This window comes from Haliotis rufescens, unplaced genomic scaffold, assembly GCF_023055435.1.
Source record: "Haliotis rufescens isolate VD_foot unplaced genomic scaffold, xgHalRufe1.0.p SCAF_5, whole genome shotgun sequence".
Classification (NCBI taxonomy): Eukaryota; Metazoa; Mollusca; class Gastropoda; order Lepetellida; family Haliotidae; genus Haliotis; species Haliotis rufescens.
The window spans coordinates 46,825,086-46,847,681 of record NW_025964223.1 but is presented as its reverse complement, the minus strand read 5'-3'; the positions used below and the strand labels follow the sequence as shown (position 1 = coordinate 46,847,681).

At 39.7% G+C, this 22,596-nt stretch overlaps 2 protein-coding genes across 2 annotated transcripts; both read right to left on the bottom strand.

The window, feature by feature from the left end:
• Window positions 1-404: 404 nt before the first annotated feature.
• Window positions 405-8,214, bottom strand: LOC124137148 (betaine--homocysteine S-methyltransferase 1-like). Its single transcript, XM_046503337.2, has 7 exons — window positions 8,108-8,214; window positions 6,534-6,724; window positions 4,891-5,085; window positions 3,949-4,060; window positions 2,166-2,344; window positions 1,962-2,043; window positions 405-1,255 (listed from the first exon to the last, which is right to left on the bottom strand). Exons 1-7 carry the CDS (start codon window positions 8,118-8,120, stop codon window positions 969-971), a joined length of 1,059 nt encoding a protein of 352 aa, XP_046359293.2. The 5' UTR covers window positions 8,121-8,214; the 3' UTR covers window positions 405-968.
• Window positions 8,215-11,609: 3,395 nt separating this feature from the next.
• LOC124137189 lies at window positions 11,610-19,273 on the bottom strand. The gene is made up of 5 exons (XM_046503388.2): window positions 19,169-19,273; window positions 16,676-16,785; window positions 13,240-13,854; window positions 13,005-13,073; window positions 11,610-12,146 (listed from the first exon to the last, which is right to left on the bottom strand). Exons 2-5 carry the CDS (start codon window positions 16,761-16,763, stop codon window positions 12,007-12,009), a joined length of 912 nt encoding a protein of 303 aa, XP_046359344.1. The 5' UTR covers window positions 16,764-16,785; window positions 19,169-19,273; the 3' UTR covers window positions 11,610-12,006.
• Window positions 19,274-22,596: the final 3,323 nt, after the last annotated feature.

Below are 22,596 nucleotides of genomic sequence, written 5' to 3'. Positions count from 1 at the left end.
GCATGGATGTTTGTGTGTTTGTTTGATTATTGTTTAACGCTGAACTCCAGCCATATGATGGCGGTCTGTAAACAATTCGGGTCTGGACCAGACAATCAAGATATTGATATCATGAGCATCGATCCACTCACTTCATGACATGCATCAACCAAATCAGCGATTCTGACCACCCGGACCCGTTAATTGCCTCTTACGATAAGCATAGTCGCCTCTTAGAACAAGCATGGTTTCCTGAAGAACTATTCTAACCCGGATCTTCACGGATTGAATGACTCATGTAAATTCGTATGGAAGAGAATTCCTATATTTGCCCTATAGTAAGAAACAGTGGCCTTCCGACAGTATCTTCACTTACAATATCTTCTATGTAATAGTCAGCAAACATTCATAAAGATATTGAACAATGATGTATAACAATTTATTAATTGATAAAAATAACAAACATACATCACATACATCGTTTTTTCTTTCCACCAGCATATTTAATCTTAAATGATGTAATGTACCCATTCTGATTACTCAGGGATCTAAGTACGTTTAAAACACATGCAAGTCCAAAAACTATATTAGGCACAGTGTAATTTTAATCAGGTCGACTTATTTACATACTTATTTCACATATTCTTCAATGAAACCTAAATCAATTTCAACTTCAAATTCATTCTTACAATCGTTGCGTTCTTGATAGAAGTTGTGGCGACATACCAAATTATTCACATTGACAGCGGTTTCATAGGGAGTACAGTGGAGAGAGTGATTTGTTGAGTACTCAGTTAGACGATTGATCAATCTGTAAGCTAATATACTTCTTTTCCATATACTTAGTATATAGTACAGCATAGTATTAACACTTATCTTTGCATATTAGCAAACTGGCAATTATTTTAGAGTATTAGTATTTGTATGACAGAGACATCAAGGCTGCAGCATTCCAGCAGGGGAACTGCCAGTACAGCCCAGCGCCCCAACTACTCCGAGGCGCCAAAAACCAATTCTTGCTTGAGGCCCTTCTGAAAGTAGTCTGAAAAGGCTTTGTTCTTCCCAAACACGTAGTGCTGACTCATGTCGGGAGAGTATCTTGTTGCCGGCGGTGTGCGGCCGTACGCTTGGGCTACTTCCCGTGTATGGTGGGCGCTGTTCCCGCAACACAGGCCTATAACCTGCACCCCAATCTCCTTGGCTTCCTTTGCGAAGGCATATATCTCAGACCGGCCACACACAAACGCTGGCAGGTCATAAGGAAAGGCTTGCTTGCCTGACAAAAAACGACATTCATCGATGTATGTATATACTTTAATAAACACTGTAGTTTGCATGAATCAAAATACTGTACGACTACAATGCAATCAGCCGGTGTTGTTTTGGAATATGAAGGTAATAAATGCTTGATAATATATTCTGTCCCTTGACAGTTGATATACATTGTACATATACTAATATGCCTATCTGTTATTAAGCATGACACTGTAACGTCTCCCTAAATATGGAATGGCCCTGGTGGGCCAGTAAGTACCAAACAAATGGGATCACAAAACTCCCTTCTAATAATAAAAATAATGAAAATATTTAGGGTAGATTGGCAATGAATTTAATGAGACTGTTTAACGCATTTTCAGTGGATGCCCAGTATTGCCATGGCACGTACGACCCTCCTTAAACGACACAGTGGCATGGCTCGTTCAATGCTTACAACTGTGTAGGGAGACTTGCTCTTTGAAAACATTGTATTTCAGTGGAAATAATGAACATTCTTTTAGACGCCATGGAAATTGTATTCATAATATATTTATTGAAAAGAGTGACTATCTTCTTTAACTTCGACATCATATGATGCTTTAAACAATTACGCAATTCGACGCTAATGAATCCTTTGATGTTATCCATAGTGGCTTCTCCTCACAGGGGGAGCTTTTAACACAAAATAGCAAAACAAACGAACCACAAACAGATCATAATAATACCTGAGAATGGATCACGGAGTGATTGCATGGATGGGAAGTCCGGAGTTGTCCTGTACGGAACTGGCAGAGCAGCAATGGGACCCTATAATGGCAATGATAAAGATAGACAATAATGGAAGCAGTCTCGGGGATATCTGAATACACTGCAGACTAATATGGCCTCATTATTATATCAAAGAGAATAGTTTTGAGATCTATTCATACCTTACACGCCTGGCGAATCTCTTTTATCACAGGGATAATCGACCCCGGACCTCGGCAACAGTTGACGCCTACAGCTGCCGCTCCTGCCTCCTCCAGCTGACGACATGCGGCACCGAAGGTCTGTCCGTCAAATGTGAGCTTACTAATGTGGGGAACTATGTTGACTACTGCTGGAATACCTGGAGCAGATGCAGTCACACGAGTGAAATAACAACATCGTTGCAAAGAGACCCGAGAAGATTCCGGGGTAGAATAGGTCTTCAGCAACCCATGCTTGCCGTAAAAGGTGACTATGCTTGTCGTAAAAGGCGACTAACGGGATCGGGTGGTCAGGCTCGCTGACTTGGTTGATACATGTCATCGATCCCAATTGCGTGGATCGATGCTCATGATAGCAATCACTGGATTGTCTGGTCCAGACTCGATTATTTACAGACCGCCCTCATATAGCTGGAATATTGCTGAGTGCGGCGTTAAACAACAAAACCAATCGTTGCAATGACGATTATACTGTAAATAATAAATGAATAATTACATTCAAAAGAACAAGAACAGCAACATGAATAATCCTAATCCAAATGATAATACATAAATCTGGAGTTCAGAGCTTCCTGCTCGAAATAATATCTATACTGTGCCTGACTTTGCACTTTGGCTGATTGACTGCCTCGCGTGAAGGATCATGTCTGATAAGCTCACCATCCTCGTCCTCTCTGAATCGTTTATATGCCAATCAGTTCTGGAGGTCGAAGACTGAGTAATGTGGAAGCTCTTCATGAAAGAATGTTACCCTCTACCTTGGCGCTTATTTGTCGCAGGGTCTGCTGGTGAAGCATGTTATGATTCGTGATGGAAGCAAGGAATTCAACTGCTATTTAAAGCTGCAACGTTTGTTGGACAGAGCCTGGGATTGTGGTGTATTGCTGTACGGTACGGAGATGAGTGTCAACCAGGAAAACCCTTTTCCAAGAATCGGTTCTTTGAGGAGAGGCCTCTTGGAAAACCTTGCATAGTATTTACGTGCAGTGTGTTGAACAGAATCGCAATGCTACTGACTGTTTTGCCTGGATGAGTTCCACTGTTCTCAAATGTGAGAGAGAGCTCCCTTGTTGTTGCTAAAGACCAGACACTTCTCTTTCGTAATCGCAATTCTTCATGTAAATATTAAGGTTAGATTGTGCAATTAATTTAAAGAGACTGTTCAACAACTTGTAAGTGGATGACCTGCCTTGGAACAGTCAGCAATCCTTAAACGACATAATGGCATGGCTCGTCATATTTTTTATAATCATTTTCATCATGCTTGCGGCTTTGATCACGGGTCCATCCATTGTATGACTGACCAGAGAGTTATGAAAAATCACGCGTTTTAAATGTTACGAAATAGGTCCATGTACGGCCATTAAGAAATTCTGGTAGTAGACCTGATCTTGTACTTTTAGATAATTACAATACAGTATATAAAGAAGCAATTTATTTGTCCCGCTACTGTCGCACTGCAAAATGGAAATAGTCCTGTAGCACCCCAACCTTCATGTAACTCCATTTCGACTCTGACTTACATTTGAATCTCGGCAATCGCTTTGGGAAGCGGGTCTGTACAATGACATTGCTTTGTGAACCGGTTTTGAACACAGTGGCATTGCGTTGTGAAGCGTGTCTGCAAACAGCGACATTGCTTTGTGAAGCGTGTCTGCACACAGTGACATTGCTTTGTGAAGCGTGTCTGTACACAGTGACATTGCTTGGTGAAGGGGGTTTGAAGACGCTAACATTCTCGTACCTTGGCCATATTTTTGGATGCAATCGATGGCTAGTCTTGCCTCGGGGTACTCGCTGAATGTCTCCGCCAGGATGAAGTCAGCCCCTCCCTGCACCGCCCACTCCACCTGCTCCTGAGAAACCAACACACATGATAAGACTCCTTCATAATTAGAGTAGAAGCGATCTCCTTTCCTGATACTTGTACATTTATCAAATGACGAAACTGTTATACATGTAATAACCTCTGGAAACATCCACATCGATATGTTCCTGCTTTTTGGAAATAATTAATTTAATTTGTATAATTCTGATTTTGCTTGGCTATTTGGTCGTTAATTAGTACCATATACTTATTTTATACCACCATTAGACAATCTTGTACTTTTGCTACACACATTCTTTACCAAACGACCTTTCCAAAAGGCGTATCAAAAGTACTGAGTAACACAATTCGACAATTTAGAGGTTCGGACCGCGGATGTTCGAACTGAATGTATTCTATAAAAGTGCCAAGCGTGCCTGTAGCAAGTTGGTTCTGCTCGTGAGCAGGTATCAACTAGAGTATTTCACAACTGAGCGTAAAACACTGCCATGTATTTGTGGCCTTTGTGAGTAGGGAATACTCCGACATGTACATGTGCGAGGCTCAGAATTACAGGTGAGGTGAAATGGGGTTTAACGTCGCGTCCAAGATTATTGCAATTATATAGCGAGGTGCATGTACGTGTGTGTGTTTGTGTGGCTGCTTGTACAAGTCCGGTCTAATGCCGATTTATAGTGCTAGCTCACTGAGATACCCTGCCACAGTTTAACATGAATAGGACCATCTTTTTAACGTCTTTTAGTATGACGCGGCCGGGGATCGATCCCCGTACCTTCCACTCTCCGGATGGACGCTCTACCACTAGGTCATGGAGGCGGTCTCTGAATTAGTAGAGCTACACATCTCCATGATATTTACTTTAAACATGGCCTCGGCCTGCTCGATGTGCGTCTGGCTGTCCCGTCTGAAGACAGTCGTGTTGCAGATATTCCCCGCCATCAACGTCCCCGTGTCGTCGGCCACCTGTCGGGCTATCTTCAACGCCTGGACATTGAGAGCTTCCAGTTGGTCCTCTCTTCCAGTAAATCTCATCTTTTCTCGGTGGCCATAGTACTGGAAACATATACAAGATGCAATCGGACACATTCGACATATTCCAAGGACTGAAGTAGCAATATGATTTCACTTCAGTTCATGAACCGACACAACCTGTTGCATAAAATATCACATGGCGGCCGATTTTGAAAACAGCTCAGTGCACGGAAAAGCACGGAAATTTGTTTTATATTGTGAACGTCACATAAACGAATCAGTTCCAATTTGGGTTCCTCCAGCACTGGTCGAAGGTTTTGGGGGGGGGGGGGGGGGGGGTTTCAGAGGTACAAGATTATGGTTGTCTATCAACGGTATTTCTACTGTTGGAAACACTATTGCGATGCTAATCGACCACTATGTCGTGATGCAACAACATATTGCATGGGACGTTGGGAGCGATTAAAGGCATGTACATGGTACCCCCTTATTATTGTTGGATATTGAAGTAATGAACCTTTGGTTTATGCAATCATTTCGTCTTACGATACTATTGATATGAACGCACAATGCCACATACAAAGTGGTCAAATGTAACAAATGTTATATTTGGGATAACACATTCTTTGTAAAATACAGATTCTCGCACGGGATTCGAACCCATACTGCCAGAGTGAGGGCACCTAATCGCCAGCACTCAGAGTCAGCGATCTAACCCACTCAGTACGAGAACCAACTTAGAACCCCCCAAAAGCACGATAATCTGTACTTTACAAAGAAAGTGTTATCCAAAATATAACATTTGTTACATTTAACCACTTTCTAAATGACATTGTGTGTTCATATTTTTTTCTGCCATGGGAGCCGTGCCAATTTACACTTGTCAGAGTGGTACACAAAGTACGTGATCTAGACTACCAATGGTCGGGCTTTCGTTTTTGTGGAAGCCTCGGTGGCTGAGTGGGTTAAATCGCTAACTTTGTTGTGCTGGCGCTTAGGTGCCTTACTCTTGCATTATGGGTTCGAATCCCGGACGGGTCTCAACCCACAAATGTACGATAATCTGTACCTTACAAAGAAAGTGATATCCTAAATATAACATTTGTTAGATACTATTGATAGTTTAGCTTTATCCAACTATTGATCTTTAAACTCATCATCGATGTAGTACGATCAGGTCATAATAAGGAATTTCATTACTTAACACGGTGATCTACTATAGGGTCATCTGACGCTGGAGGTGAAACAGAGTAACTGACACATCATTTGAACAAAGCATTTCATTCTTGATATTAATTGAGTGAATGAGAGCCGAATTGAACAATGGTTTAGAAAAATCACGCTTGTCATTTGAGATTTGAACTTGCATAAATAAAGAGCTCAAATCACCTGGGCCTAATCAGATCTTTTTTAAAGACAACACCTTGCAACAATTTATTTTTAATTCGATAAAATCCCAAATATATGATGACAATACGATAACATTATGTTTACAGAATATATGCAAGATAACCAATTTTATTGTTCACCGTAAAGGCTAGGACCACATCGCTGCCTGCATGGACAAACTCCTCACTGAGACTCTGCACCAAGTCAGGGTGTTCCAGTACAACCTCGGGAACATATGCTCCAGCCTTGAGGTAGCCTCTCCTCTCAAACTCAAACAGGTAGCCCTCCGCCACGACCAGGTCGCCGCCATTTGCCAGCCGCTCAACCAAACCTAGCAGTTGGGTTAAAAAAGTCCCATGGCAGCTAGCTCGTATTTTTACATATTTTTACACTATGCTGCATATTATTTATTACTTTCATTATTAAGTATGCGCATACGAAGTAGCAGTTCCTCAATTAGTATTCCGTTAATCATCAAACCCACTCTCTTGAATGATTATTTCAGGAACGTTTTAAGACGATTCACAATGAACATTGATTCGTTATCCGGAAGTTTAGAACGATTTTACTGCAAACTGTACGGGAATCTCAATGTTAATTTATTTCACACGTGCATGGGCAGGTATATTGCATGCACCTTTGGACGGTGTGTATACTCAACAACAAAAGTTCCTGTGACACCAATATTTTAGTGTATTTTTCAAACAAGTAAAGTTTGGTTTTCAATATTGAAGTACATGTATGGAATCAAGTCACAAAAAAGCAACTGCTACAGAAAAGCATGCATTCCATGCAAAGTTGACTTTTATGCAAGCCCCATGCATTTCACTACCCAAGAATGGGTATACAAACATGTGCGTTAACGGGATTCCACATGCATTGTTTAGCATCGTGCTGACAACAACCACTCAGAAAAACAACACAATTACGCAATTATTCAGCATTACGAAATGCCACGCCTGTCCGAAAATGAGCATCTGCGAGCCATTCGTATGCTTGAAGCAGGATCAAGTCAACGTGATGTTGCAAGACAATTTAACGTCCACAGAAACACCATTTGGTGTTTATGGCAAGGTTGGCAACAGACGAATGCAGTCAGAGACAATCCTCGGAGTGGCAGGCCACGCGTAACCAATAATCGACAAGACAACTGGACACACACCTACGAAGACACACCTACAAAATCGATTTCAGCCAGCCACAGTGATTTCAAGAAGCATCCCTGGCCTTCGACGAATATCTTCACAAACCGTACGTCGCCGCCTCAGATGTGCAGGAATTGTCGCCAGAAGACCCGCCAGACGTCCCATTTTGACAGGAAACCACCGTCAAGCACGACTACAGTGGTGCAGACAGCGTCTACGTACGCTGGACAGCCATGCAGTGGGGACAAGTTCTATTCACTGACGACGCATTTTCTGAAGCCAGTATGGCAAATTAAACCATTTGAACACTGACAGGAGTTGCAAACCGAAATTGTTTCAGATTTGGTAAAAAACATTACTTTACATTAAATCTTATTCAATGTCACAGGAACCTTTGTTGTTCAGTATACTATGGATAGACGCTTCAAACTAAATGCTTGTACTGGGAATAAATATAGTAATTCTCTGACAAAATATTCGATGATTGTAATAATAGCCACAAAAGTACTAAAAAACCCAAAATAATACATTACTTTAAAAAGTAAATACGATCACATTTTTAGACGTACCTTGCTTCGACATGTTGACTGTGCCTCGACAGCTATAAGGATATCACTGTCTTCACGGCACCAAGTATTACGAACCATGAGTAATCAGCGTGCAAATTGTTCACGTGACTGTTTTACAGAATTGTTGAATTACGTGACATGTTTTAACCTGTCACACATTGCATATTATTACAGTCAAGTGTTCTTCACACAAGCTTGCTTGAATGTTTGTTGTTTAACGCCGCACTCAGCAATGTTACGGCTATATGAGGGCGGTCTGTAAATAATCGAGTCTGGACCGGACAATCCAGTGATTGACATCATGAGCATCGATCCACCCAATTGGGATCATGACATGCATCAACCAAGTCAGCGAGCCTGACCACCCGACGCCTCTTAGACGCCTCTTACGACAAGCATAATCACCTTTAACGGCAAGCATGGGTTGCTGAAGACCTATTCTTCGTCACGGGTCCTTCACATAGGCGAGTTTAATAATGCGAGATACAGTTTCAGATAATAAGGGTTGGTTTTCTTCTTCTTTTTACTGAAACTGGACATTACAGTCTAAGTTAATATAGGATTGTATCTATGTCAATCTGATCTTCTGGAGGAATGTGTTGGGTCATAGTTAAGGCCAGTTTCTTTAATTAACTTTAACGCTTTAACTCACGGGCAACCCCTACATTTTCTTTATTGTTGATCAAATATACATAAACAGTACATGACAACCCAAAGAAATGAAAGATATCAGTATTTATTGTATTCCCGTTTATGTACGTGACTGTGTGCAATAAAGGTGAAGACAAACTGCTTATGGGGACGTGTGCACCAGCCATGTAAATAAACCATTTTTAAATCATCGTCTTGCACATCCACATAAAGAGAAAACACATCTCCGTAAATATGATTGTTTATCCTTCATGCTACTACAAACGTTTATGTTCGTCAGAGGGGCGGTCGGTTAGCAAAGTGGTTAAAGCGTTCGCTCCCCACGCCGAAGACCCGGGTTCGATTCCCGACATGGGTACAATGTGTGAAGCCAATTTCTGTGTGTCCGTGATATTACTGGAATAGTGCTAAAAGCGGCGTAAAACGTCAGTCACTCACTATGTTCTTCAAACTAAAACGGACTGTATTTTGAAGACATGCGTGTTGAAATTGTAACTAAAATCTTCTGTGCGAGATATTGAATATAGATTTTAATTATTGAAACGAAATTGGCATTATCGAATAACATGTTTCACTTAGATTTGATTCTAAATTGATACTTTTACAATCACGTATTTATGCGCTTCTAAACCGTGTTAACGGCTGAACTAGTGATAGATGTGTTGAATATTTCGCGTGCCCTCAGTTGCTTCTTTGGTCATATGTTATGCATGTGGGTGATGCATGTGGGTTTTTCTTGACTCGCAGTCGACGTTCATTACAAAACGGCTCGACGATATTAATCTGCATAATGCTGAGACATGTGCATCAGATAATGCTTCATTAACCACGATCATATATGTCCATACATACATGTACCGAATTAATATAGGCCTTTTTGGCCTGTTTGCTAATCCTTTTTCCATTTTGTAATGCTATTTAATGTAAAATCTGAACATTAATGGAAATAAAATACTGTTTAAATCACATGTACCGACGCATATGTGATTTTCATGAGAGTTATTCTGTTATTTCTCTACGGCTTTAAAAGTGATACGTGGGACCTGTGTGTGTTTGGTAGATTTTAAAGTGAAGCTCTTCAAACGGTAACGGAGAAGTATTTGCACGTGCCGATTACGTCACCATTTGAGACACGGCCGTTTTACACCCTAGCGCAGCGTGTGTCAGCCATTGGTATGTACGACAACCCCAGCCCATGGAACGAAGACTGCGGAGGTCATTGCCAGACCAATACTCCGGGGAAGCTTGGCGTAATTGATAAAGTTTTTCTGGTCCTGTTTGACAATGGCATCATACAGATGCTCAACTGGATTGTAATTCTGTCACCATGATGGCCACGGCTGCAGTTATGTTCTGAATGATTTTTTTTAAATATGTGCATAATAAACTTGCCCAAGAAAACAGTGAAAAATTCCATGGCTTGCACGCGAAAACTGCGGTCATCGGAAGGTCATCGATAATAAAAACTCGAAAGACAATAATACTCTTTTGTGACTCTTTTTAAGACGTAATTTTCATGTGATGGTGCAACATAGAATAATTTCCATCCACGACATTTACTTTTGAAAACATTGTTACTACGCTTTTGAGAGTATGATATTCTATCAAATGGTTACACAGTCATAATATATCCACTCTTGTAACTTGGTAACTATGATAAGTGTATGTACAGTCATGTATAAAACATAAGTTTCATATTTATTCAGTTACCATACATTATACATAAATATGAAATCCCTCAAACTGAACCTTTCGTCCTGGGCCTAGCAGGTTATATTTGCCCTGAGTGCTTGTTTCAGTCATGTCTCCGCCGAGGTCATGGCGTTATTGCAGCACTTGTGTGTACTTGATAGGAGATTGTCAAATACAAGGGTCTGAGCCTCGTCGGGCAAATATTCATTTGGCCAAATAAAATAAGTCTGCCTGAAGTGATCACACCGTCACAATATACACGTCGGTCTCTGATACATACAGTCACACATGCACGGCTTGACGGAACATCGTCATTGCTGAGATGATCACATGTCGGCCTGAGATCACATGTCCTGGTTGAACAGGTTCATGACTGAGATGAGCACACCGACATTGTACACAAAGTACATGTGGGTCTTATGATCATACCGACACTATATACAATGTACATGTCGGTGTCATGATCACACCGACACTAAACACAATGTCCATGTCAGTTTCATATACAGCCACACATGTCCTGGTTAAACAGCTTGATCACTGAGATGATCAATCCGACATATACACAATGTCAATGTCTGTTTCATATACAGCCACACATGTCCTGGTTAAACAGCTTGATCACTGAAATGATCACTCCGACACTATACACAATGTCCATGTCAGTTTCATATACAGCCACACATGTCCTGGTTAAACAGCTTGATCACTGAGATGATCACTCCGACATTTACACAATGTCCATGTCAGTTTCATATACAGCCACACATGTCTTGATTAAACAGCTTGATCACTGAGTTTATCACTCCGACACTATACACAATGTCCATGTCGGTGTCATGATCACACCGACACTATACACAATGTCCATGTCAGTCTCTAAGATAGCCACACATGTCCTGGTTGGACAGCTTCATAACTGATAATATCGACACTATACACAAAGTACATGTTGGTCTCATATATACAGCCGGGGACACGAATGGCCCAGTCGTCTAAGGCGCCGCGATCCGCTGTGCAGAGTTGCGTCCCTTGGGCACGCCAGAAACCTATGATTGTGGGTTCGAATCCCTGTTAGCCCCAATTATGTTTCTAGGTTTGTCAGCACCATACTCGTGCTCGTGGGTTTCACCGAAGTGGTGAACATCTGAGACCTGCATCACTTTGGGCTTTCCTCCCACATTAAGCTGACACATCGTGATATAACTGGAATACTGTTAAAATCGGCGTTAAACCCAACTCACTCACTCACTCACTCACACACTCACTAATATACAGCCATACACATCCTGATGAAGAGCGTCATGACTGAGATGATCATACCAACACTATGCACAATGTACATGTCGGTCTCATGATCACTCCGACACTATACACAATGTCCATGTCAGTTTCACATACAGCCACACATGTCCTGGTTAAACAGCTTGATCACTGAGATGATCACTCCGACACTATACACGATGTCCATGTCAGTTTCACATACAGTCACACATATCCTGGTTGAACTGTTTCAAGACAGAGATTATCACACTGATACAATGTACATGTCAGTCTCATATACAGCCACACATATCCTGGATGAACAGCTTCCTATCCGGACATGTCTCTTTGTGATCCACAAGGTATCCGAAGCCAGGGTAATATGTCAGTTGTTCGTAAGTGTTTGTCCCCAGTTTTCGTCTGTTACAGGGTGCTGCAAAGGTAAAATAGATCCCATTTGTTCAAACTATACAAGAGAACTGATAATTGTTTAGTGATTTATATATAATCAAGGTTGTAAATGTTTGTTACCGTGTATATTATTAATAAGATCGGAGTTAGGAAATAATAGTGGTAAATTATTATTGACACAGTCAGATATTTTGTACCTTGGCACAAAGCATAAAATATTTTGAATTCCAATCAATTAAAAATGAAATCTATTTTACAAATTGTATTATTATAATATAAAAAAAGTGCGATTAGAAATGTCCATGTTTTTCAAAAGGTTGAAAAAGGTTGCGAAATGTCTCTTTTTTGGTTGTTCTCTATACGATCCACTTCCCAGAATGCCTAGCTAATAGGTAATCTTCTCACATGTGGTGTTAATTAGCTACCAAGACCGTGTTTCCAGTGTCGATGTTTGTCAGGTAAACGTCACGGACACTATCAATAATTATATTTGAAAGAGGTATGATCTCCGGGGATACATTTGTAGTTGAACAATTACACATACAGACAAATAGATTTGACCATTATTAGATTAACACGTTTTACAATGCTCTCTAGCGTTATTATTTTCTAAATAAGTCTAAATAAGTCAAACATGTTAGTGTGGAATGTAAGTTTGATTTTGAGATTTGTCTTGTGTTTTCTTCGAAAAGAGTTTTTTCTCCTTGGATTTGGATGCGAATTTGGAATTTAATGGGAATAATTGTAAAAATTATAATTTATAAATATGAACATGCAACTGCACACTAATATATTGTACCACATGATCGATGTATGTTCATTGTATCGAGGAATTGTTAAGCCTTCTATGAGAACATTGTTCATTTCTGTCAATACCTACCACGTGGTACAGCTGTTGTTGTGGAATTGTTGGAACTGGTCTCTGGATATTTCAGTTGTAATGTTATTGCTGAAAAAGGTGAAAAGCACATCACTGATGACTTGTGCAATATGAAAATATTCATATTCATATTGGTACTATGAACGTAAAGCCACACAGAAGTATACAGAGTAAATATATTTTAGTTTAACTTGAAGACGTATAATTCTTTTATTAACAATACGAAAATACTTACGTTGGCAGTTTCCTCTTGAGAGCTCGGTTGCCAGGACGTTAAGTGCCGTCTTATCTTTCACTACAACGAATGTACCTTCGCCAGAGGCAATGGTCATTAAGTCATTTAACGTATCAATATCCTGAACCCCAACAGCCACAGTGACAAGGGTAATATTGTCCTCCTTCAGAAGGAGAGCATCATCAACGTGATCCGTAGTATTCCACCAGTCTCCGTTTGTTACAAACATCGCCATCTTACCCACATCATCTCTGATTGGATTGAGGAACATCTCCTGTGCTAGTGCTAAGCAACTCGAGTTTGATGATGACAAGAAGGTTAAGGTGTTGATCTGTCTGTTAATCAGAGCCTGTGTCATTGGTTCCTTTGAATGAACATTAAGTTTCTGCAATGTATATATGTATCTGATACTTGCAAATTTATCGGCTACATCATTCATCCCCGACTGCAAGGGGAGATAATGCACGGAATCGTCTTCACACAGAACCAGTCCAACACGGACTGCATAGTCGGGTATGTGGTGAGTGTTGTAATCCATGATGATGTCCCTGGCAAAGTCAATATATAAGCCACCATCTAGGACAAATATCAGGTCAGATGCTGGGCTGCACGTTTCTGAAAAATAAGTATTCATGATTAATATTAAGGCGAAATTGAATTCATGTTAAGATGTCGTTTTGCGTCAGCATCCACCACACTTTTAAGATACACAATACATAACATAAACCCATTTTTTACAACAAGGCATTCACCTGATCCTGGTACATTAGTTGGTATCAGAAATATTAAATTCATACAAATTGGATAAAAAAACGGAATAGTTTCTATTAATACCGTACAGATGAACAGATACATTTTAAACAATAGAACCATAGTTCATATTTTCAAATGCGATCCCAAATACGATCCATGTGTATTGAGGGGATTACTGTAATTGTCATGTGTGTCACTTCTTGAGAGTAATAGGTCGTAGGTTAAAGTAATAAGATTGGAGCAATAACGCTTGGAAATACGTGCGAAGTACAGGCGACTCATCGTGACAGATAAAAACAATGTATTCTAATTGATATTTCCTGAAAGTAAATGTGAAAATGCCCCATACCATAATGAAACTCTTTTCAAATTGTCTTTGTGGTTTTGTAATGAAAATATTAATGTTATATTTGCACGAGTGTGTATGGTGTGAATATCTTCCTACCACTTTGTCCTGTTTCCGCCTCTTAACCCAGGAGAATATGTTGTGATCTCTACTTAATATAAGATGCGTATAATACAGCTACAATTTCGTTGTATGATGGTTGACGTCTCAGACATGGAAACACGAACATGAACTACAACGTGAGGTGAAATGGGGTTTAACGTCGCGTCCAAGATTACTGCACTTATATAGCGACGTGCATACACGTGTGCGTGTGTGTGATCTGCTTGTACTGGACTGGACTGATGCCGATTTATAGCGCTAGCTCGCTGAGATACCATGCCGCAGTTTAACATGAATACCCCACTCAGACACAGTATACTGACTCCGAGCCGACCAGTCCTTGTTTTAGCCGAGCACCGAGCGCCAGACAGGGTAACAACAAGTACCATCTTTTAACGTCTTTTGGTATGACGCTGCCGGGGATCGAACCCCGGACCTTCCGATCTCCGCGCGGACACTCTACCACTAGACCACGGAGGAGGTCACTAAACTACAAATATATATGGTGATCATTCATATGTTAGGAAGCTTTGATAGTTCTACCTTTTCTGTCTATTACCCTGATAAAATATGTAGTCACATGTTTCAAAACAGTCCACATTGTAATGTTTTAAAGACTAGGATACATACGACTCTGTACGACTACATTACCAGTAACCGTCTTGACCAAGGATTTAATTTTACATTTTTGTTGATTAAAGTTGCAATATACATTCCATAAGCTCATGTAGCACACTAATGTGCGCTTAAGCGTGACGGCTTGCGAAACTGCCCGAGGCACACCCTTTTATATATATATATATACATGGTGGTACTTATTGTGTTTTAAGATGCCACTGTTGTCAAACCTACCTTATCTTCCCCTCTGCTATTACATAAAGTGGATCGATAATATTATGAGATTTTTCATTCACCGTCATCTTCCACTATCTAAAGTGGCTTGGTTGTTGTTTGAGAGTTCCAATACCTTTATTGTCCTCTCTGCTATTACCTTAAGTGTTTTTTGTTGTTATCTAAGAGTGACCATTCCCAATACTATTCCTCTCTGCTATTACCTAAAGTGTTTTTGTTGTTATCTAAGAGTGACCATTCCCAATAATATTCCTCTCTGCTATTACCTAAAGTGTTTTTTGTTGTTATTTAAGAGTGACCATTCCCAATAATATTGTTCTCTGCTATTACCTAAAGTGTTTTTTATTGTTATTTAAGAGTGACCATTCCCAATATTATTCCTCTCTGCTATTACCTAAAGTGTTTTTTGTTGTTATTTAAGAGTGACCATTCCCAATACTATTCCTCTCTGCTATTACCTAAAGTGTTTTTTGTTGTTATTTAAGAGTGACCATTCCGAATAATATTCCTCTCTGCTATTACCTAAAGTGTTTTTTGTTGTTATTTAAGAGTGACCATTCCAAATATTATTCCTCTCTGCTATTACCTAAAGTGTTTTTTGTTGTTATTTAAGAGTGACCATTCCAATTAATATTCCTCTCTGCTTTTACCTAAAGTGTTTTTTGTTGTTATTTAAGAGTGACCATTCCCAATAATATTCCTCTCTGCTATTACCTAAAGTGTTTTTTGTTGTTATTTAAGAGTGACCATTCCCAATAATATTCCTCTCTGCTATTACCTAAAGTGTTTTTTGTTGTTATTTAAGAGTGACCATTCCCAATAATATTCCTCTCTGCTATTACCTAAAGTGTTTTTGTTGTTATTTAAGAGTGACCATTCCCAACTCTATTCCTCTCTGCTATTACCTAAAGTGTTTTTTTGTTGTTATTTAAGAGTGACCATTCCAATTAATATTCCTCTCTGCTATTACCTAAAGTGTTTTTTGTTATTTAAGAGTGACCATTCACAATACTATTCCTCTCTGCTATTACCTAAAGTGTTTTTCTTGTTATTTAAGAGTGACCATTCCCATTAATATTCCTCTGTTATTTGAAAGTTCCCATGCTGCTTATCTTCCTCTCTGCTATTACCCAAACTGGTTCGGTTGTTTTTTTAAGCTTGCCATATGCATTTCCCTTATTGTCCTCTCTGCTATTACCAAACGTGGCTTGATTTTAACATGAAAGTCACAATTCCCCCTTCTTATTCCTCCATGCTATGCTGTCACCTAACATGACTTGGTCGTTTTGCCACTCCCTTGTATCTTCCCCCTGCTGTTATCCAAAGAGGCTATATTGTTATTCGAAAGCTCCCATTCGTCATAATGGACCTTGTGGCTTTTACCTAAAGTGGCCTGGTTTTTAGTCGAGAGTGTCTGGTCCATGAAGAAGACGACAAGTACAGCAGTCTGGATCTGTCTCATTTGCTGCATCCTGAAATGATCACTGCATCACCTAAAAAGATGGAGATGGGCCACGCGTTAAAGCTCTATGAAAAGAACGTCCACTATTAAAATATGCAGCTTTATTCATTCGTCTGTCTCGACTTCACAATTCAATACACTGTTGACAAGAACAAGTCTCGTATTAATAAGCCAATTCCTCATGCGATCTCTACGTCATTTATGTATCGAAGTTACGTTCTTACGGAAAGTGTATTAGTTCGAACAGTATCTGAATGGCAACGTATTGACAAAACAATAATCATTACTGTATGGCATACTATATATATCTTCTGCAACTTGTATTAAAAATTAACACAATGTAGGAAGAAGTATTTGTCCCTAGTGCATAGAAGGAAAGCTACGTACACAAATTCAGAAAATTTATGAGAACGAACTATTATTTGACATAAATATGACATTTTAAAGGGGTGTTTATACGTACGTACCCTGTATGTTTGTGAGGAAGAGATTTGTATTTCACTGTTTTTCAGTGGCTCAATCATACCAAAGTCATTCATTTAGGAACGAAAGCCCAACGTGAATGTTTAAGCCGCGAGCATCGTTCTGTTGCTGACAATGAAGTGCCGTAATCATGAACAATCACAAATATGAACCTTCTTTCAAGGGATCCTGTGCCACAGCTCTACATGGGCTGCAGCGCCCGAAGATCAGTTTGTTATTCATACACACAATTCACGCCCACGCCAGTAGAAAGAAAATATGAAAAGGATACACATCTATGGCCTGTGGGTATCAACTATGTGAGTAAGTGAGTCGCGTTTTACGCCGCTTCTAAAAATATTCTGCAATATCACGACTGGGACATCAAATATGGGCTCTACACTTTGTATCCATGTTTGGAATGACCCCGAGTATCAACGTGACGAACGGACGCTTTAACTACTAGGCTACCCCACAACCCGAATATATGAAATTGTGACTGTTGGCTCAGTGGTGAAAGACAATCAAATGTAGTTTAAGTATTATCCATGCTGAAACCAACAGCCAGGAAATACAGTGACAGGTAGAAACCACATACACATATCACTGTCAACACGTATGTCACCAGATAGCGCTAAATGGACTATTTCAGGTGCATATGTGTACAGATATGTCATAACGGGTCACCATACATATGTGTCATTCTCATGGTTCTTTGTTCTGTAATCTCTTTAGTAATCTCCCAAGATGCATCTTCCTGTCACAAATATTATTTTCTTGCAACAAGTATTGTCCTTTGACACCAGTTTATCTCTAGCAACAAGTGTTTTACAGTGACACCAGTTGATCTCCAGCAACACGTATTTTTTATTTGACACCAGTCTGTCGTAAGCAAAACATATCTTCCTGTGAGGCCAGTTTATCTCTACCAACAAATATTTTCCTATAACACCAGTTTATTTCTAGCAAATAGCATTTTCATGTGACAACATTTTATCTCCAGCAACAAGTATTTTCCTGAAACCAGTTTATCCCTGACAAGAAGTATCTTATTTTGACCAGTTGATATCTTGCAAAAAGTACAAGTGCCAACTTATTACAACAGTTTATCGTTGGCAATAAGGACTAGTGTGTTTTTAATCAGGCAAGAAGTATGTCCTTCGGTTGAATTACACCAACACGTACGCAAAGGAGGTCGCATTATGCTCGTTTGTAACAAAGCATGTTAGAGGATATATCATTTTACACAGGCTGTCAGAACCTACGGGTTCTCTACACACTCCGTATAGTCTGTCTGATGTTAACGATTGTGTGCCATTCACAAGTCTGCAGACAGTATATCCTGATATCAATACCTCCCAGGAGATTATTTCTCTTTAAGCTTACAATTGCTTCACCATATATCCCTTGTCAGTCTGCCCAACACTATAGAATACCCAAACGTTAGATAACGTTTACATGACATGAATTATCCTATGCAAGAGAGTAGTAACGATTTCTCACCTATTTCACACATAGACGTCTGCGGGAGGGAATTTGTTCCAAACATCCAAATAACATGGTTAATGGTTATATCGAATGTATTCTCAAAACCTATGCAATACAGACTGTTTTATAAAACACATGAGCATAAACTATATACAATGTGCTTGTTGACCAACACTACTTACAATGGCCATCGCTCCTTTTCCTTTGCCGCTGTGACCGTTTTACTGAATGGAACAGTCTCCCACTCGAAATTATATTATTATCATTATTATTAAAATATTATTATTAGTAGTAGTAGTCGTAGTAGTAGTAGTGTTGGCGGTGGTGGTAGTAGTAGTAGTAGTAGTAGTAGTAGTCGTAGTAGCAGTAGAAGTAGTTATTAATTTTACAATAGGTTTACTTACACAAATCCAAATTATTATTATTATTAGTAGTAGTAGCAGCAGTAGTATGGGTGTACTTACACATATCATTACAGCACACTTGCTTCCGATTTAAGAGTCCAATTATCTGTGTTTCTAGTCTGCATTCTGTGCCAGTCTGAAGCGGATTAACAAACCTTAGCTCAGACAGCCTCTTCAAGGCGACAAAAAAAATCCATTCCAAGAGTTGAATGCTCATAACTCTGTGAGGTGACACCTGCGACCGAACGTCAAGTTATAAAGCTGACAGGTGTATATGTCAATCTGCGACGTAAACATCAGCCACGCGTACGGGCCTCGGGCAAATGTTTGAGGTGAATAAAATAAAACGATTTGCTGAACCATGACAATCTCTAAATTTGTAGTAAATACCTCATCCGTTAAATTGTACAAGTATATAGACCCACCTACAAGCGCACATGTTTAATACTTGACATAACAAGTTGCATTGGTGGCGACGACTCCGCATCTTAGACCAGTCAGCTTAAACAGAAACATGAAGCAGTTAAGGTATGCATATGACTGTATACTTCGTCGTGATATAGCTGAAATATTATGAGGGTCCTAACATTTGATATTAACATGGTCTCATGTTTCACCCAGGGACATTTAAATAGTCACTGGACATGTTTGATGTTACGAACAAGATTGTTCGGCTCCTTCGTTCAGAGACTATTTAATATATAATAATAATTTTAAAAAATGCATGTTTTGAAGCGCCTACCGGAAGAGATCCAAGCTAAGCAACCAACCTGCTGCTACTATATATTGCTATATTTCCACACAGCACAGGGGCATGCTGAAAATGATGCACCATTATTAGATCAGTGGATCAGTGTGCTCGGAATGGTCGGTCCCTAAACGGGGCGTAAAACCCTACTCACTCACGATTGTAGGCTTCACAATTGTACACTCAGGTCACCATATTGCCGCTGAGCTTTTATTCACACAATGAACTTTGGGTATCCCGCTGGTTGTCGTGTCCGTATGCATGACACTGCTGATTGCAATCACATTTCCAGAGTATCTTGTCTCACATCAAAAGTGACACCGGTGCCATGTTGGCTCTCTCCTATAATAACAACGGTATACATATAATTGTCGTCATTATTGTAAGTGTGAGTGGCCAGTGTCCTATCCTTGAAGTCGTATTGTCCACATCGATTGGTCTTTGTTATTTCTACCAACACAGAGTTATATCCTCATAGCAAAAGTAAGTAGCGTTCAACCAAAATCCATAGCGCTAATGTAATTCATCTTTCAGGACAGGAGGTAATCTTGAAGTCACATTCAGTGCCATCACCCTTTCATGATGTTGTGTCTCAGTGGCTCAACATAATTGTTTTCACTGTCATGAACATTAAAAGAAATGTTTTGCAGAATAGCAACCTTGCCATTCTACACAGTCGTAAAGTAATCCTACATCTGTAATGCCGATATGTTAGATCCTCTCGGCCATAACCAAGTCCAGTAAATAACGTATTTTTGTTGAACCGCATGGTGGCACACTAGGTATTACCGACTTCAGTCAATAGTTTAGTGTAGAAGGTTTGCGCCAGTACATGTACACCAATGTATATTGAATTGTGCCGATGTCTAAAATCGCGTAACATAATCGACATCCGGTTCGTAAACAACATGGGATTAAACGTGCAGATTTGGGTTAACTGCATGATTTACAAAAAGATGTATACCGTCAACTGGGCGATGACACATATTTTCCAAATCGTTTCATGTTTTTTGTCAAGCTGCTCACGTGATTTGATGCTCTTAGCGGGGTAGGACTCGATTCATAACAGCATATGTCTTAGGCATCGATCAGTCGTCTTGACTGGGCGCCACCATTTTGTTTGAAGCAAATACAAGGGATATGAGAGGCTGAATCTAATTGGTCAGTAAGAGGGGCATAAAAGGGACATAACTCGTAATAGCCACTGGTGGCGCTACGACCGAGCCCAGAAATTCCTGCCAAGCTCGGCAAGGGTGGAAACTGGACATTTAGAGTCAGTTAACTCCCTTGCCTCGGGATGATGTATTGATGTACGATTAAAAGTTGTGTTCAATGAAAGATTGAGCATGTGAGCGTGGCCATGGGTTCACCTGCCTTTACATTACGAGGGTCATTATAACATCAGGAAAACACGTTGCTAATCACATGGGATGAGGGTCATAGTAATGACATGATTCTGCATGCACTATTTAGTATAATTTCAAACTTAAGTCATTTCCTGTAAAGAGGTTTTGTCGAATAATTGAAATTAATTATAATAAAACACGCGCTGTCAAATCAGATAACCAATATAGACTGTATATTTATAAGCAAAATGTGTTTGCGTCATCAGAGGCACAGAGGATATGACTTTACTAGATAGCTAGCTATACATGCACATGCACGTCGGGTTGAATGCAAGCACACATTGCTTATTGAATCCGACTACGTTGGTGAGTGATTCAGAGTTAAAAATTATGCGCAACAAAAACGTTACACGTTTATCTGTAACCGCATGCCGTCCTTGACATTGTACGCAAGTACAAAAGGTTACAGGTAATCTGTGCAGCACTCTCTTTCTTCGTACTCTATGTTAACCGTTATGTCAGATGACACGTTTTTACAAATGACAAAACGATTGTGTTTCTTAGACAGAAGGGTATTCATGTGAAATTATATGTTCAGATGAATATTTAAATGAATCAAAATTTAGAACAGGTTTCAAACGATCAGATCGAGGCAATCGCATGTTCGTATTACAATATGTGCTGTCAATCGGTCTCGCGGAGTATATGTGTGATGTACCCTGTGTGCGCCTCTGTACCCGAGTCGTGAAGGAAATCGTGCACTGCTTCGAATGTTACACAACATCCATACATTCCCAATGCAATCCAGTGATGATTCAACATAATCAATACACTGTACTACATTGTCTCCACTTATAACATGAATCATTTACTATGTACCATGACGTCTCATCTGACCTCTTACATTATCAATTTATCAGCTATATGCATGTATGAAGTCCATGTGTTGTCTGGCAGCTGACCATATCTCCCGCTGTGTCCACGGCTGTCTGTGGCTTGTGGAACCCTGATGATACCTTCACCCTAGACATTATTTCTGATTATGTTTATTCATGTCCTTTCAGCCAATGCATGGCTATCTACTATAATGTCACAACGAGAAATTCTGCCAATAAATAATTTTAGTATGAATTTATTATTAAAGTTTTTTAGTTGGCGTTAAATATAAATCTTTTCAAAGTTCGTTCGTATCTTTAGCCACATTATTCAAATTTGATAGATGGCATCTACTGATTTATCCGCCATTGTATGGTACGGCCATTTTACGGAATGTTATACAACTATTTATCTACGGAATGTTATACAACTATTTATCTCCTTTTGCACCGAGAAAGGAACCATTCCAAAAACAAACATGTCCCAGTTTTAGCGAAAATAAAATGTCCCAGAAAATG